Below are 18,685 nucleotides of genomic sequence, written 5' to 3'. Positions count from 1 at the left end.
AGATGGAGGTTGCAGTGAGCCGAGATCATGCCACTGTGCTCCAGCCTGGGACACAGAGTGAAACTCCATCTAAAAACAAACAAACAAACAAAAATATATATATATGTATTTATATGTATATATATGGAGAGGGAGACTAGAAATTAGCCTACCAGCACAAATAGTCCTACAAATCTCAAAATCCCAGGAAAGAGCTTAACCTTTATATGTGATATCCATGTGTCCCATGAGTCCTAAGCAGTAACTATTTATTCAAGCAGTATTTGGCCTTAGTAATGATGCCACCATTAGCCGAGGAGAAGTCACAGCTCTTACTCTCATTTGAGCCTTAGGAAAATGTTTTTTTTTTTGGAGAGAGGGTCTCACTCTGTTGCCTAGGCTGGAGTGCAGTGGCACAATCTCAGCTCACTACAACATTTGCCTCCTAGGCTTAGGAAAGTTTAAGAGGAAAAAAAGAAAAAGAGGAAAGAAGGAAAGGAAGGAAGAAAACAAAGAAAGAAAAGAAACAAAGAAAACAGAGTTAAAATAAGTTGAGCAGCATCACGTATCTGGGTAGTACTTATACTAGATAAGCCAAATCTAACCCCTAGTCCTGTTTACCAAATCATATCAGATTATTAGGACTCTACTACGATGTCTCAAGTGAACAATCTGCTTTGAAGCAAACACCTGATTACTCTTCCAAGTTGCAGGAGGTCAGAAATTGACCATTTATGCCTCAGAGATGTCAAATATTTAATCTATAAATTGAGACATGATGGCATGACACTCATTCATGGTATTAAATTCAAAGCAGATCAGGTGCAGTGGCTCACGCCTATAATCCCAGCACTTTGGGAGGCCGAAACGGGCCTCGTCCCACCTGAGGTCAGGAGTTCAAGGCCAGCCTGGTCAACATGGTAAAACCTTGTCTCTACTAAAAATACAAAATTTGGTCGGGTGTGGTAGTGGGCACCTGTAATACCGGCTACACGGGAGGCTGAGGCAGGAGAATCGCTTGAACCTGGGAGGTAGAGGTTGAAGTGAGCTGAGATCACACCATGGCACTCCAGCCTGGGCGACAGAGCGAGACTCCGTCTCAAAAAAAAATCAAACCAAAGAGGTTGCACAGGAAACAGTGAGCTACGTGGCCTCATCAAATACCACAAGAGGGGCCAGGTACGATGGCTCATGCCTGTAATCCTGACACTTTGGGAGGCGAGGTAGGCGGATCACTTGAGGTAGGAGTTCAAGACCAGCCAGGCCAACATGGCGAAACCCTGTCTCTACTAAAAAGACAAAAAAAATTAGCCGGGTGTGGTAGTGCATGTCTGTAATTTCAGCTACTCAGGAGGCTGAGGCAGGAGAATCACTGAACACAAAAGGCGGAGATTGCAGTGAGCCAAGATCACGCCACTGCACTCCAGCCTGGGCAACAGAGTGAGAGTCTGTCTCCAAAAAAAAAAAAAAAAGTCGGGCATGGTGGCTCACGCCTATAATCCCAGCACTTTGCAGTGAGCTGAGATCGCACCATTGCACTCCAGACTGGGGGATAAGGGCGAGACTTCGTCTCAAATAAATAAATAAATAAATAAGGCTGGGCACGGTGGCTCATGCCCGTAATTCCAACACCTTGGGAAGCCGAGGCGGGTGGATCACTTGAGGTCGGGCATTTGAGACCAGCCTGACCAACATGGAAAAACTCCCATCTCTAATAAAAATACAAAATTTGCCAGGAGGGGTGGTACATGCCTGTTAATTCCAGCAACTCGGGAGGCTGAGGCAAGAGAATCGCTTGAACCCGGGAGGCGGAGGTTGCAGTGAGCCGAGATCACACCATTGCACTCCAGCCTGGGCAACAAGAGCGAAACTCCGTCTCAAAAAAAACACAAACAAACAAAAAGTCAACAGAAAGATTATGTCTAGGGTTAAACTTAAAGAGGAATAAAATTATAATAACATCCTCATAGTGCTACCAACACTTATTAGAGAAAAGAAAGCAGAAAAAGTATTTTTCAGTTAACTCAAAGCACTTTTACTTCACTGTTTTGAATTGAATATGAGAATAAATTAACTAAAATCATAAACTAAAGCAAATGCAAGTAAATCCAAAAACTACCAGTTGACATGAAAAATAACTGGCTCCCAGCACTTTGGGAAGCCAAGGCGGGAGGATCACTTGAGCCCAGGAGTTCAAGACCAGCCCCAGAAACACAGAAAGACCCTATCTCTGCAAAGAAATAAAAAACATTAGCCAGGTGTGGTAGTGCACACCTGTAGTCCTAGCTACTTGGGAGGCTGAGGTGGGAGGACTGCTTGAGTCTAGGAGGTAATGGCTACCGTGAGCCATAGTCATGCCACTGCACTCCAGCCTGGGAGACAGAGTGAGACTCTGTCTCAAAAAAAAGAGATAATAAAATAATTGGGAGGAAGAGAGAACTGAAACCATTTCCCATGAAAAATTACTGAAGAAATTAGAGATATTTACAATGGAACATGTCCTTAAAGCACAATCAGGACCGTGAACATCAGAATCAACTATTTTATTAGTATTTTAAATGAAGATTCTTAAAGCCCCATCTTAGAAAATGAAACCAAAATCTCTGAGGGAGTTACTACCCTGAGCTCTGCATCATTTAGTAAGTACCTCAAATGACTCCTCAGTCCACTATCCTTTAGACACTCTGAGAAGGATAGGAAGTTGAACAAACATGGACAAGAAAACAATTTAAAATTACATAGGAAAAACCCAGATACACTCAAATCCGCAGATTTTCATCACCTCTAAGAATCTTGTGAGATCAGGCATACGATTATCACTCCTTCTGGGAAACTAAATGGAGTAGTGGAAACAGTACCTCACTCCATTCAAATCTCACTCCAGCCTGGTCAACAAGAGCGAAACTCTGTCTCAAAAAAAAAAAGTCTGTAGAGCTTTTTTTTTTTTTTTTTTTTTTTGAGACAGAGTCTGGCTCTGTCGCCCAGGCTGGAGTGCAGTGGCCGGATCTCAGCTCACTGCAAGCTCCGCCTCCCGGGTTTACGCCATTCTCCTGCCTCAGCCTCCGGAGTAGCTGGGACTACAGGCGCCCGCCACCTCGCCCGGCTAGTTTTTTGTATTTTTAGTAGAGACGGGGTTTCACCATGTTCGCCAGGATGGTCTCGATCTCCTGACCTCGTGATCCGCCCGTCTCGGCCTCCCAAAGTGCTGGGATTACAGGCTTGAGCCACCGCGCCCGGCCAAAAGTCTGTAGAGCTTAAGTGAAAATTATTAAAGGTATCTAGCATGTGAAACTCTTTTTTTTTTTTTTTTTTTTGAGACAGAGTCTTGCTCTGTCACCCAGGCTGGAGTGCAGTCATACAATCTCTGCTCACTGCAACCTCTGCCTCCCAGGTTCAAGCGATTCTTCTGCCTCAGCCCCCGAGCAGCTGGGATTACAGGTGCGCATCACCATGCCTGGCTTATTTTTGTATTTTTAAGAGAGACAGGGATTCACCATGTTGACCAGGCTGGTCTCGAACTCCTGACCTCATGATCCACCCACCTCAGTCTCCCAAAGTGCTGGGATTACAGGCATGAGCCACCACGCCCAGCCCACATGAAACTCTTGTACACTGTCGGTAGAAATGTAAGATGGTGCACTCACTATGGAAAACAGTATGGAGATTCCATAAAATATTAAAAATAGAATTACAATATGATCCAGCAACTCCACTTCTGAATATATACCCAAAGAATTGAAAGCAGGATCTCAAAGAGATATTTGTACACTCATATTCCTATCAACATTATTCACAAGAGCCAAAAGGTAGAAGCAATCTAAGTATCTACCAGTGGATGAATGAATAAACAAAATGTGGTATATACATATAATGGAATATTATTCAGCCTTACAAAGAAAGGAATTGTGACACACGCTACATGAATGAACCTGAGGACATTATGCTAAGTGAAATAAGCCAGTGACAAAGAGACAAATATTGTATGATTCCATTTATATGAGGTTCCTAGATTAGTCAAATTCATAGAGTCAGAAAGCAGAAGGGTAGGGGAATAGGGTAGGCAGAAATGAAGAATTGTTTAACAGGTATAGCGTTTCAGTTTTGCAAAATTAAAAGAGCTCTGGAGATTGGTTGCACAACAATGTGATTATATTTCAGTACTACTAAACTACCCATTTTAAAAACAGTTAAGATGGTAAATTTTATGTTATGTGTATTTTACCACAATTAAAAATAAAAAGTATCCAGCATGATTCCAGGACCATGATAAACATTCAGAAAACATTTGGTCCCTTTCCTATAATGCACTAAGAAGCTACAACATCATTTCTGTGGTATTTCTGCCAAAAATACATAACCTGAATCTAATCATAAGGAAACATCAAATAAATTCAAATTAATGTACATTCTACTATAAATAACTGGCCTCCTCAAAAATGTTGAGATCAAGAAAAATAAAGCCTAAGGAAGTCTTCCAGATTAAAAGGGACTAAAGAGACACAATAACTAAATGCAATAACTAAATGTATCCTGCACCAAATACTAGACTGGGGGGACAATAAAACTATAAAGGACATTATTGGCACAGCTAATACCATTTGAATATGAATTATGAATTAAATAAATGGTATCAATGTTAAATTTTGACACTAAAGTGTGGTTATAAAAGGAAAGGTCTTTGCTTTCAGGAAAAATATATAAAGAAATATTGAGTGATAAAGAGATATGATGTTTCTAGCCAACTCAAATGATTCAAAACAAATGCATGTATATACATAGAGAATGATAAAGCAAATAAGGAAAAATGTAAAAAACTGTGAATTTGAGTAAAAGATATACCATTCTATTTTTGCACTATCCTGTAAGTTAGAGATTATATCAAAATAAAAAGTCACCAAAAACAGTTCCCATCTTCTCGTGTTAGGAAGTAACTTGGTATTCCCAAAGTTCCTTACACCAGTTCCAAAAGATGCTCTCCATCAAAAGTGGATCCCATAGGCAAATAAAATCAGGACCAGCTGCTATCTGTGATGTTCCTTTCCTGAAGGATCACACTGCACAAGAGTACATTAAATATTTGGAGGCCGGGCACAATTGTTCATGCCTATAATTGGGAGGCCGAGGTGGGTAAATCATTTGAGGTCAGGAGTTTGAGACCAGCCTTACCAACATGGTGAAACCCGTCTCTACTAAAAATACAAAAATTAGCCGAACGTGGTGGCAGGTGCCTGTAATCCCAGCAACTTGGGAGGTTGAGGCAGGAGAATCGTTTGAACCCAGGAGGCGGAGGTTGCAATGAGCCAAGATCGCGCCACTGCACTCCAGCCTGGGTGACAGAGTGAGACTCCATCTTGAAAAAACAAAACAAAACAAAACAAAAAAAGATTTGGACATGTCCTAAAATAAGAAACCCGTTTAACCGAGCAGTTCCTGAGCTTTTCACTACAGTGTTTTTTTTAATCTTATGACACTAACATCAGCAAAACTAGTACTCCAGAGAATGGGAGGAGCTGCTAATTTGATAATTTGAGATACAGCAAATATAAGTCAGGCAAAGCCCAGTCCTTCTCAGCCTGGACTCCTACACAGGGCTGCTGGCCTTGGAGAATCAGCTATGAATGGACAAAGCACAGGTTTTCTCTGTGCTAACCAGCATCTCTGAAACTGAGCCTGGAACCTCGGTCTTTTGTTCTATCCAGCTAGACTAACCAGTCCAAACTATGGCACTATTTAATTCAAAAGCAACCACAACAAGGACACCAGAAATATCCCTGCTTCATAAGTATATTATGTGTTACTATATTTATTGCAAGTTATTAATTTCATTTATAAGTATATATATCTCACTCACCAAATAGACTGAACTCTTTGATTAACAAGATTATTTCTTACTTCATCATTATACCCCCAATGCACAGTGCCTGACTCACTACAGGTCACCAATATAAATGCCTGTTGATTATATAATGAATTAATCAATGAATAATTACCTCTGATCCAAGATATGATTTGCCTTGTATTAATTCAGGTGCTGCATACGCCAGACTCCCACAGCATGTCTGCAGATGGTAATCCTTGTTACCCTGTCAATAAGATAAAAATGAAACACTTATTAATTACAGCTCTTAAGAGAATTAAACCTTGATAAACACCCTTTTCTTTTTTGAGACTGAATCTCACTCTGTCACCCAGGCTGGAGTGCAATGGTGCAATCTCAGCTCACTGCAACTTCTGCCTCCTGGGTTCAAGTGATTCTCCTGCCTCAGCCTCCAGAGTAGCTGGGATTACAGGCACACAGTTTGCCACCATGCCCAACTAATTTTTGTATTTTTGGTATAGATGGGGTTTCGCCATGTTGGCCAGGCTACTCTCAAACTCCAGACCTCAGATGATCCACCCGCCTCGGCCTCCCAAAGTGCTGGGATTATAGGCATGAGTCACCGTGCCTGGCTGATAAAAATTATCGGCCATTTTTATTGTATGCCAATTTTTATGGCACACAACATATAACATAAAATTTACCATCTTAACCTTTTTTAAATGTATAGTTTAGTAGTACTGAAATATAATCACATTGTTGTGCAACCAATCTCCAGAGCTCTTTTAATTTTGTAAAACTGAAACTCTATACCTGTGCATTTTATGAGCACAAGCAAAGAGAAGTTAGATGAAAAACTACCCCACATTATAAAGGATTTCTGTAGCCAACACAATACTCTGTATACATGTGTGCATGCATGTGTGGTCTCTGCTTCTCTGGATTCTCAACACCACTACAACCTGGCATGAACAAATCCTTTTCCCTTAGCTCAGTCAAATCAGGTTCATACTTCCCTAAATATCCACATACATAAATAAGCCTAGCATATATCCAAGCATCCAAGTCTTTCCATCCCCAAGTATCCCGGGGGGAGGAATTTATTTACTGGACCTTATCTCCAGTATCAAATCTTTACAAATACAGAAGAGCTCTATTTTTTTAGAGGGAAAAAAGCAATATGTTACATAGAACAGTGCCTTCAAAGTCTGTTTTCTAGATGCAGTTATAAGAAAAATCACTCCCTTAGCTTCCAGATCTGTTAAAATGAGTAATCTGCTCATCCTCCTCTGCCCTCCCACAGAATATCAAGACATAATGAAAACAAAGCTACAGTCCAACAGCTGCATAGAGTTCTTACAGCTGGCAAAGGATTTGTGAATTGTGAGATGTCATTTACAACTGAAACAACATGCCCAGGAGCGCGCTCCTCGGAAGAAGGCTGAGGCAATCCTCTCCCAGGCAACTCCGCTTTCCTTAGATGTGTCTATGTGGGTAATCTGTGGCAGCCATAAATGAAGGCACACAGGGTCTGTCACAAGCCTTCTCCACTGCCTCCCATGGAGAACGACTTAAACCAGTTTATCTGTTCAAAGTATGTTTTATCTTTATATGTCTGCCAATCAAAAAAAACCTGCCTTCTAGCATTTGGTTCCCAGAAAAAAGGTTCCACTGATAGTTTCTGAAGAGCCAAGGGAATCAGAGAAGAATCAGAAAGAGTCATTCTGCCAAAAGGGTAAAATCTGCTTCCCTTTGCACCTAGCTAATTCTGATCGGGACAGGAAACAGTAATGGGACTACAAAAGCCTGAGACAAGTCTGCAATTTCAACATTCTTAATGAGTGTAGACAGCTCATTTTTGAGATTGTGAGTACCATGATTAGAGAACTCCAGAGGAAGCCTCCAACAGGGAACCACACAGGAGATCTGCTGCAGACAGGACAGCGAGAAAGTTCAAAGTCACCTCAAAAAGAAGTTATGCTGGAGAACACCAATACGTAACCATGGAATGCAAATTAAGGAAATATATAACAGTTATAAATTTAGAAGTGCACATGGGATTTTTCCTTCTTTTAAAAGGAAAGGGGATTGTTTCTCAAAATGTAACTAACTGTTAGCTATAGAACCATTTGGATAATAGATTTGCACTAAATTCTCAACTTTTATCTAAACAAACAAAGGCATCATCTAGTGGCAATATACTCAAACTGCAAGCACATTGTCAAGTCAGCATTCTTGCTGTAATAGCCTCAAGTCACCTCTGCACTGCAAATTCTCACAGCATACTCATGGAGTCTTCAGCAGGACCAATCCTAGAATTAGGGCAGTGACTCTCAATCTTGATTGCATGTTATGATCATCTAGAGAACTTACAAAAACTACTGATACCATGGATGAAATTTAACATTCTTCTCAATGGATGCAACCAAGCTCAATAAAGACTAAGTGGAAGTCAGGACGAAATCACACACTAAGAAACAAATGCATTTACAAAGAACATAGATGCATCTTATTTCTGCACTTACCTTGGGTTTTGCACAGAGACCAAAATCAATCAGCTTTAATTTATGATATTCATCAAACAGCAAATTTTCCTGGGAAAATAAAGATATTTTGATAACTGTATACTGACTTCCTTATATCAAATCCCACCTCTAGCCATTTCTAAAAATGATTTAAGGCCGAGTGTGGCAGCTCATGCCTGTAATCCCCCAGCACTCTGAAGGCAGAGAGGAGAGGATTATTTGAGCCCAGGTTTTCAAGATCAGCCTGGGCAACACGGCAAGACCTGGTCTCATTTTTTAAAAATAAATTAATTAAAATGAGTAAAAATGATCTAAGGTTGTTTCTGTTAAAAAATCTGGATACTACAAACTGAAAATGACTAGAAACTAATGAAATGACAAGAAGTATATAAGGGAAAAGAAGGGTCAGGCACGGTGGCTCACGCCTATAATCCCAGCACTTTGGGAAGCTGAGGCGGGCACATCACCTGAGGTCAGGAGTTCGAGACTAGCCTGACCAACATGGAGAAACCCCGTCTCTACTAAAAGTACAAAATTAGCCAGGCATGGTGGTGCATGCCTGTAATTCCAGCTACTTGGGAGGCTGAGGCAGGAGAATAGCGTGAACCTGGGAGGCAGAGCTTGCAGTGAGCAGAGATCCCACCACTGCACTCCGGCCTGGGTGACAGAGTGAGACTCCGTCTTTTAAAAAAAAAAAAAAAAAAAAAAAGGAGGGAAAAGAGGAGGAATATTGATCACTCTATCACTTCCCCACAAGACTCACTAGTATAAACCATTTTCTCCTATTTTCTCCTTGGTGTTCTGAGGGTCAACTACAAGCAAACACAATTTCTGCCAAAAGCAAATTTAAACCAAAAGAGTGAGTTCAAATCAACGAGTTCAGTATAAACAGGCGGAAAAAGAGTTTCCAGCCAGGTGCCCTGGCTCATGCCTGTAATCCCAGCACTTTGGGAGGCTGAGGCAGGCACATCACTTGAATCACTTGAAGTCAGGAGTTTGAGACCAGCCTGGCCAACATGGCAAAACCCCGGGCCTACTAAAAAACAAAAATTAGCCGAGAGTGGTGGCAGGCACCTGTAATTCCAGCTACTCAGGAGGCTAAGGCAGGAGGATCACTTGAACCTGGGAGGCAGAGGTTGCAGTGAGCCAAGATTGCGCCACTGCACTTCAGCCTGGGTAACAGAGCAAGACTCAGTCTCAAAAAATTAAAAATAAAAATAAATAAATAAACGCATACATACATAAAATAAAGATACAAAAAATTAGCTGGGCATGGTGGCATACGCCTGTAGTCCCAGTTACTTGGAAGGCTAAGGTGGGAGAATCACTTGAGCCCAGGAGGTTGAGGCTACAGTGACCCTTGATCATGCCACTGCACTCCAGCCTGAGTGACAGAGTGAGATCTTGTTTCAAAAAAAAAAAAAAAAAGACATTTATAAAGTCACACACAATTGACAGATACACAGAATGCTCATAAATGCATCCAAAAAGCCTACCAAGGCCAGGAGTAGTGGTTCACACTTGTAATCTCAGCACTTTGGGAGGCCAGGGCAAAAGGATAGCTTGAGCTCAGGAGTTCGAGACCAGCCTGGGCAACATGGTGAAACCCTGTCTCTACAAATAACTAAAAAATTAGTCAGGCATGGTTGTGTGCACCTGTACTCCCAGATACCTAAGAGGCTGAGGTGTGTGGATCACTTGCGCCCTGGAGGTCAACGCTGCAGTGAACCAAAATTGCACCACTGCACTCTTGTCTGAACAACAGAAAAAATAAAAATAAAAGTAACACCTCCCAGAAGTCAAAAGTAAGAGGAAGAAAGGCTGGGTATAGTGGTTCACGCCTGCAATCCCAGCACTTTGGAAGGCCAATGCAGGTGGATCACCTGAGGTCAGGAGTTGAAGACCAGCCTGGCCAACATGGTGAAACCCCATCTCTACTAAAAATACAAAAATTAGTTGGGCATGGTGGCCTATGCCTGTAATCTCAATTACTCAGAAGGCTGAGGCAGGAGAACTGCTTGAATCCAGGAGGCGGAGGTTGCAGTGAGCTGAGATCACACCACTGCACTCTAGCCTAGCCTGGGCGACACAGTGAGACACCACCTCTAAAAAAAAAAAAGTAAGAGGAAAAAAGAAATGTGATGTTATGACTGGAGCAACAACAACAAAAAATAGCAAACCTAAGATAGATTCCTAAACAGATCATTTGGAAACCTAAAAATAACAGGTAAATGATGCTGAACTCTCAGGTGAGCATCTAACTATGATGCAGTCACTTACTGGCTTGAGGTCCCTGTGAGCATAGCCCTGGCTGTGCACATAAGCGACAGCAGATACTATCTGACGGAAGACAACCCGGGTCTCCTCTTCTGACAGGCGATCCTGGGAAATTATGTAGTCAAACAGCTCTCCTCCAGGGCAGTACTTCAACAGCAATGGAATCACAGATATTGTTACAACGTACAAAAATCACTTCACAGAAATGTAAAATAAAAAAGTACACTTAACTCAGAGATATTATTAATTTGACTTTATAGGGAATAGAACCGAGTAAGGCATATTCAAAAGTACATTCTCAGGATGAGTAAGGCATATTCAAAAGTACATTCTCAGGATCAAACAAGTCAATAATGACTCCAGGAATGAGAACAATAACTCTTTCCTCGAACAGTTTTATTACCAGTAAGTAGAAGTAAAACCAACTACCACTGTGATTTTAAAAAGCTCACCCAGGGTTTTATATTTTTATAGCAAAGTATTAAAACCCATTCTCATCTTAATGGACTCTCATTTAGTGTAATTACCTGAAATTTTAAAACCCAGCAGTAATTATTGTTTCTCTATCCCAAAGACCAGTGGTTTTCAATCTGTAACAGAAGGAGCCCAGGTCTACAGAGGTATCTCAGACGCTGCAGAACAGGTACCAGAGCACAAAGCTCAAGGCTTTCCATCCCTTTCCCAGGGCAGTTCCACTTTTCTGTGAGCTGGGTTTCCATTTTAGCAATATCAATTAAAATCAGAAATGCATATAGACTTGACATCACAGTTCCACATTTAGTTATTGCTCTTATAGATGTACTCACTCATATCAAAAAACAGTACTTTGGTCAGGCGCGGTGGCTCACGCCTGCAATCCCAGCACTTTGGGAAGCCAAGGTGGGTGGATCACTTGAGGTCAGGAGTTCGAGATCAGCCTGGCTAACATGGTGAAAACCCGTCTCTACTAAAAATACAAAAAATTAGACAGGCGTGGTGGTGGGTGCCTGTAATCCCAGCTACTCAGGAGACTGAGGCAGGAGAATCTCTTGAACCCGGGAGGCAGAGGTTGCAGTGAGCCAAGATTGTACCATTGCACTCCAGCCTGGGTGACACAGTAAGACTTCGTCTCAAAAAACAAACACCACCACTAACAAAAAATGTACCTTAAAGATCATTTACTACAGCAGCAGTGTTTGTAAAAGCAAAAGACTAGAAACAACTGTCTTAGTCCATTTAGGCTGCTATAACAAAATACCTTACACTGAGTAATTTATAAACAAGATAAATGTATCGCTCACAGTTCTGGAGGCTGGGAAGTCTAACATCAAGGTGCCAGTAGATCCAGTGTCTAGTGAGGTTCTGTTGCTCACAGTTGGCATGTGCTATGTATCCTCATGCGGTAGAAGGGAGCAAACAGGCTCCCTAAAGACTCTTGTATAAGGGCACTAATCCCATTCATAAGACCTCTGCCTTCATGACTTAATCACCTCCTTAAAGGGCCCCACGTCTTAACACTGGGGGTTAAGTTTCAACATACGAATTTGTGGGGAACACCAGCATTCAGACCTAAATGCTGATACTATATAAACTATGACACGGAATGGAATTCTAGGCAGTAATTTAAAAAAAAAAAAAAAAAAAGGAAGCTCTTTACAAACTGCTATGAAACTATGTCCAGTACTAAGTTAATAAAAGACCACAGATTGGGCCGGGGGCGGTGACTCAAGCCTGTAATCCCAGCACTTTGGGAGGCCGAGACGGGCGGATCACGAGGTCAGGAGATCGAGACCATCCTGGCTAACCTGGTGAAACCCCGTCTCTACTAAAAAATAATTAGCCGGGCGAGGTGGCGGGCGCCTGTAGTCCCAGCTACTCGGGAGGTTGAGGCAGGAGAATGGCATAAACCCGGGAGGCGGAGCTTGCAGTGAGCTGAGATCCGGCCACAGCACTTCAGCCTGGGCCACAGAGCGAGACTCTGTCTCAAAAAAAAAAAAAAAAGACCACAGATTGATATAGTGGCTTGCAAAAGCATTATGCTGAGCAAAAGAAGCCTAACAAAAGAATAAGCAAAAGAATACTGTATGAGTCATTTACATCACATTCTAGAACAGATTAAACTAATCTGCAGTGATAGAAATCAGATGAGTAGTTGCTGGTACGGGCAGGGTGGCTATGGTTACAGGGAAAACTTCAAAAGGGCTGGACAAAACTTTCTGAGGTGATAAGAGATGTTTTACACTTTGGGGTGGGAGGTACAGGGGTATATACATTTGTCAAACTGCATACCTAATGTGCACATTTTATTATATCTAAATTACACCTCAATAGGAAATTTTTTTAATGTTATCCAATAAGTTTTACAAAAAGAAAACAGCCTACTTCATATTTCCAAATAAAGAAATACAAAATAAAGAGAAATAAAAATGTCTGAAATATCTGAATGTGCTCAGATGGTCTCTAAGATCAATTGTTACATGGGAAAAAAACAAGGTGCAAAGTAATAATTTGTGACCATTTGTGTGACAGAAACCAACAAGCTACACACACACATACACACACACACATATAAAATACACATACGTATAAAATATATGTAGGTATCTATAAAAGACACAAGAAAAATACATGAATGGCTCAGAGAAAAGAAAATGTGAAGGTCAGGAGCGGTGGTTCACTCCTGTAATCCCAAGCACTCGGGGAGGCTGAAGTGGGCAAATTGCCTGAGGTCAGTAGTTTGAGACCAGCCTGGCCAACATGATGAAACTCCGTCTCTACTAAAAAATACAAAAATTAACCGGAGGTGGTGGCACATGCCTAGAATCCCAGTTACTCAGGAGGCTGGGGCAGGAAAATCACTTGAACCCAGGAGGCGGAGGTTGTAGTTAGCCAAGGTCACGCCATTGCACTCCAGCCTTCAAGACAGTGTGAGACTCCGTCTCAAAAAAAAAAAAAAAAAAGAAAAAAAAGAAAAAGAAATGTGATGACTGGGGTGGCGCATGGTTGCTCACGCCTGTAATCCCAACATTTTGGGAGGCTGAGGAGGGAAGATCGCTTAAGGCCAGGAGTCCAAGACCAGCTTGGGCAACAGGCCAAGACCTGCATTTCTATTAATAATATAATTTAAAAATTAAAGAATATTGGATGACTGGGATGTAGAGGAAATAGAGGATTTTGTTTTTTAATATATACTCCCTTGTACCTTTTTTTTTTGAGACAGGGTCTCACTCTGTTGCCAAGGCTGGACTGCAGTGGTGCAGTCATAGCTCACTGTAGCCTATATCTCCCAGACTCCTCACCTGAGCCTCCCAAGTAGCTGGGACTACAGGTGTGCACCACTATATCCAGCCTTTTTTTTTTTTTTTTTTTTTTTTTAAAGTAGAAACAAGGTCTCACTATGTTGCTCAAGCTGGTCCCAAACTCCTTAGCTCAAGTGATCTTCCCACCTTGGCCTCCCAAAATGCTGGGATTACAGGCACAAGACACTGCACCTAGCCACTCTCTTGTACCTTTAAATTTTCTCCTAGGTTCATGGATGCTTGGGAGATTTTGTTTAACAATTTTTTTTTCTTTTTTCAGACAGAGTCTCGCTCTGCCACCCAGGCTGGAGTGCAGTGGCACAATCTCAGCTCACTGCAAGCTCTGCCTCCCAGGCTCAAGCAATCCTCCTACCTCAGCCTCCCAGGTAGCTGGGACTACAAGCATGCACCACCACAACTGGCTAAGTTTTTGTATTTTTTGTAGAAATGAAGTTTTCCCATGTTGCCCAGGATAGTCTCGAACTCCTGGCCTCAAGTGATCCACCAGCCTTGGCCTCCCAAAGAGCTGGAGTTACAGGCATGAGCCCCTGCGCCTGGCCCTAAGAATTTTATTTGAACAAAGTGATCAGCTAAAAATATAAAGAGGTTTTAAAACTAGCATTGTGGACCATGTAGATAGATCTACAGTGTAGTAACGGCAGAAAATAGTTCTAGATCCAAAACATTCAATGTTGTAATTTTTTTGTTTTTATTTTTTAGAGACAGGGTTTTGCTCTGTCACCCAGGCTGGAGTACAGTGCCATTATCATGGCTCACTGCAGCCTCAAACTCCTGGACTCAAGCAATTCTCCGCCTCAGCCTCCTGAGGAGCTGGAATGACAGATGCGCACCACACGCCATCACACTCGGCTTTTTTTTTTTTTTTTTTTGGACGTAGAGACAGGGACTTGCTATGTTACTGAGGCTGGTTTTAAACCACTGGTTTCAAATGATCCTCCCACTTCAGCCTCCCAAAGTGCTGGGATTATAGGCATGAGAGGACCTGGCCAAAATTACGATTTTTTAAATATGCTTTTAAAACAGTACTAACCTGTGAAAATCATGTGCAAATTACGTATTATTTGGCTGAGACTAACAAAAACTAAACAAGTTGAATAATACAAGTTCTAAAGATATCTTTCAAGACAAAAAGGGCAAGTTAAGGCCGGGCGCGGTGGCTCAAGCCTGTAATCCCAGCACTTTGGGAGGCCGAGACGGGCGGATCACGAGGTCAGAAGATCGAGACCATCCTGGCTAACACAGTGAAACCCCGTCTCTAATAAAACTACAAAAAAACTAGCCGGGCGAGGTGGCGGGCGCCTGTAGTCCCAGCTACTCGGGAGGCTGAGGCAGGAGAATGGCATGAACCCGGGAGGCGGAGCTTGCAGTGAGCTGAGATCCGGCCACTGCACTCCAGCCTGGGCGACAGAGCAAGACTCCGTCTCAAAAAAAAAAAAAAAAGGGGGGCAAGTTAAAACTTGAAATTGCTTGGTTTACATAACAGACACTGGAAGCTACCCAGTGCTGTGGGTTGAACTGTCACTGGATCAGCGTAAGCCTAATCCTTGGGTCCTTTTAAGAAGAGAGACATTTGGAAAGAGACAGAGCTACATAGAGAGGAAAACACCATTTGAAGACGGAGGCCAAGATGGGAGTGGTACATCTATAAACCAAGGAGTGCCAAGGACTGCCAGCAACTACCAAAAACTAACAAACAGGCAGTAAACAGATTCCCCCTCAGAACCTCCAGAAGGAACCAGCCTTGCCCACATTTAATTTCAGACTTCAAACCTCCAGAACTGTGAGACAATGAGTTTCTTTCTGTTGCTTTAAGCCACCAAGTCTGTAGTAATTTGTTCCAACAGTCCTAGGAAATTAATATACCATATAAAATTAGAATGAGGCCGGGCGCGGTGGCTCACGCCTGTAATCCCAGCACTCTGGGAGGCCAAGGCAGGTAAGGTCAGGAGATCAAGACCATCCTGGCTAATATGGTGAAACCCCGTCTCTACTAAAAATGTAAAAAATTAGCCGAGCGTGGTGGTGGGTGACTGTAGTCTCAGCTACTCGGGAGGCTGAGGCAGGAGAAGTGCGTGAACTCGGGAGGTAGAGCTTGCAGTGAGCCGAGATTGCACCACTGCACTCCAGCCTGGGCGACAGAGCAAGACTCCGTCTCAAAAAAAAAAAAAAAAAAAAAAAAAAAACTAGAATGAGTCCTTCCCTCTAGGAGAAAATTCTAACATATTCTATCTAATAAACCATACGACCCCATTAGGGGTGTATTAGAAAGATGACATTTACACTGAATCTCCAATTTATTATATATATCTACTTGATCTAAATTGTTACAAATGGAACAAAACAGGTAAGTCGCTTAACATCTATTCTAATCTTTGAGGTGAAATGTACTTTTCTCTTTTACTACTGATAAAGTGACCAAATGTTTTTAGGTATCTGGAACATACTACTAACCTCAAGAACCATGAATATTTTGTTGGCTGTCTCTAGCACATGGTAGAGTTGACATATATGCTGATGTCTCAGATTCTTCAAGGCCTCAATCTCCGTTTTGATTCGGGGCAAATCATTCTGTGACAAAACATCATATGGAATGAGCAATAAACTTACTCCAGTGGTATTCCAAGCTCCAATACTACCAGCTTTAATACTAAGTAGCAAAAGCTATCAAAAAGCCCCCCAAAAATTGTTCAACACTACAGAAAAATATAGCAAAATTTATTTGCATGTACATAAAATGGGCATTGGAGATTTTATGAAAGACAGGTTCAATGTGGGTCAACAGTACAACATCCAGGAAACAATCTCAGACTCCTTAGGTTAGCATTCCAAACAAGGAAAATGACAGAAACACTACTCAGTTATCATGCCTAAGCTACCACTTTCAGACTCAGCAACACCGTTTAAGAAGTATGCTGAGCAAAAAACCGGTGAACTTAGGTAAAAGGTATATGGGTATTCACTGTCTCAGTCTCCTATCTTTTCTGAGGTCTTGAAACTTTCAAAATAAAAACTTGGGTGGGGAGACGAAGATAAGCCAAGCTGAAAAAACTTTAAAGGACAGAAGCTTAGAGATATCACCAAGTAAAAAGTAAAACTTCATTATAAAAAGGCCGGGCACGGCGGCTCACGCCTATAATCCCAGCACTCTGGGAGGCTGAGGTGGGCAGACCACCTGAGGTTGGGGGTTTGAGACCAGCCTGACCAACCCCATCTCTACCAAAAATATAAAATTAGCCAGGCGTGGTGCCACATGGCTGTAATCCCAGCTACTCAGGAGGCTGAGGCAGGAGAATTGCTTCAACCTGGGAGGCAGAGGCTGCAGTGAGCCGAGATCGTGCCATTGCACTCCAGCCTGGGCAACAAGAGTGAAACTCCATCTCAAAAAAAAAAAAAAAAGTCGGGGGGGACTCTAGGCCAGGCGCAGTGGCTCACGCCTATAATCCCAGCACTTTGGGAGGCCAAGATGGGTGGATCACCTGAGGTCAGGAGTTCAGGACCAGCCTGACCAACATGGAGAAACTCTGTCTCTACTAAAAATACAAAATTAAGCGGGGCGCGGTGGCTCTCGCCTGTAATCCCAGCACTTTGGGAGGCCACAGTGGGCAGATCACGAGGTCAGGAGATCGAGATCAGCCTAACACAGTGAAACCCCGTCTCTACTAAAAACACAAAAAATTAGCCGGGCGTGGTGGCGGGTGCCTGTAGTCCCAGCTACTCCAGAGGCTGAGGCAGGAGAATGGCATGAACACGGGAGGCGCAGCTTGCAGTGAGCTGAGATCGCACCACTGCACTCCAGCCTGGGCAACAGAGTGAGACTCCATCTCAAAAAAAAAAAAAAATACAAAATTAGCCAGGCATGGAGGCGCATGTCTGTAATCTCAGCTACTGGGGAGAATGATGCAGCAGAATTGCTTGAACCCAGGAGGCAGAGGTTGCAGTGAGCCAAGATCATACCCCTGCACTCCAGCCTGGGTGATAGAGCAAGACTCCGTCTTGAAAAACAAATAAAATAAAATAAAAAGGGACTCCGTCTAATGGCCAGTGGCTCAGGATCCACTTGTCCAGGACCATGCAACTAGATGTCACGTCTTGACAAAGAATCAACTGTAACTTTGACTATCTTGGTATGATCATCTTTTTTCTTCGTGAGGAGGAAGCCTGATGACTAAAACCAGGGAAGTAATCGGCTGGGCGCGGTAGCTCATGCCTGTAATCTCAGCACTTTGGGAGGCCGAGGCGGGCAGATCAAGAGGTCAGGAGATCGAGACCATCCTGGCTAACACGGTGAAACCCCGTCTCTATTAAAAATGCAAAAAAGTTAGCCAAGCGTATTGGCTGGCGCCTGTACTCCCAGCTACTCCGGAGGCTAAGGCAGGAGAATGGCGGGAACCCAGGAGGTGGAGCTTGCAGTGAGCCAAGACCCATATCACTGCACTTCAGCCTGGGCGACAGAGCGAGACTCCGCCTCAAAAAATAAATAAATAAATAAGGCCAGGCCTGGTGGCTCACGCCTGTAATATCAGCACTTTGGGAGGCCGTGGCGGGCGGATCACGAGGTCAGACAATCGAGACCACGGCGAAACCCCTAAAAATTCAAAAAAAAATTAGCCGGGCATGGTGGCGGATCACGAGGTCAGATGATCGAGACCACGGTGAAACCCCTAAAAATCAAAAAAAAAATTAGCCGGGCATGGTGGCAGGCGCTTGTAGTCCCAGATACTCAGGAGGCTGAGGCAGGAGAATGGCATGAACCTGGGAGGCAGAGCTTGCAGTTAGCCGAGATCGCG

At 42.8% G+C, this 18,685-nt stretch overlaps 1 protein-coding gene across 5 annotated transcripts in view; it reads right to left on the bottom strand.

Moving 5' to 3' along the window:
• Positions 1 to 18,685, bottom strand: part of MELK (maternal embryonic leucine zipper kinase) — a 104,902-nt gene that overhangs the window by 72,742 nt on the left and 13,475 nt on the right. For 4 of the 5 annotated variants that reach the window (XM_007968721.3, XM_037998249.2, XM_007968722.3 and 1 more), the window contains exons 4-7: positions 16,350 to 16,466; positions 10,603 to 10,746; positions 8,323 to 8,391; positions 5,970 to 6,062 (exon numbers count right to left, since the gene is read on the bottom strand). In XM_007968721.3, the coding sequence (XP_007966912.3) occupies positions 5,970 to 6,062; positions 8,323 to 8,391; positions 10,603 to 10,746; positions 16,350 to 16,466 (423 nt within the window). The remainder of the gene's footprint in view (positions 1 to 5,969; positions 6,063 to 8,322; positions 8,392 to 10,602; positions 10,747 to 16,349; positions 16,467 to 18,685) is intronic. The other variant, XM_007968724.3, reaches the window with a different exon arrangement.

This window comes from Chlorocebus sabaeus, chromosome 12, assembly GCF_047675955.1.
Source record: "Chlorocebus sabaeus isolate Y175 chromosome 12, mChlSab1.0.hap1, whole genome shotgun sequence".
In the NCBI taxonomy this organism is placed as follows: domain Eukaryota; kingdom Metazoa; phylum Chordata; class Mammalia; order Primates; family Cercopithecidae; genus Chlorocebus; species Chlorocebus sabaeus.
This window is presented reverse-complemented; position numbering and strand designations above follow the sequence as displayed.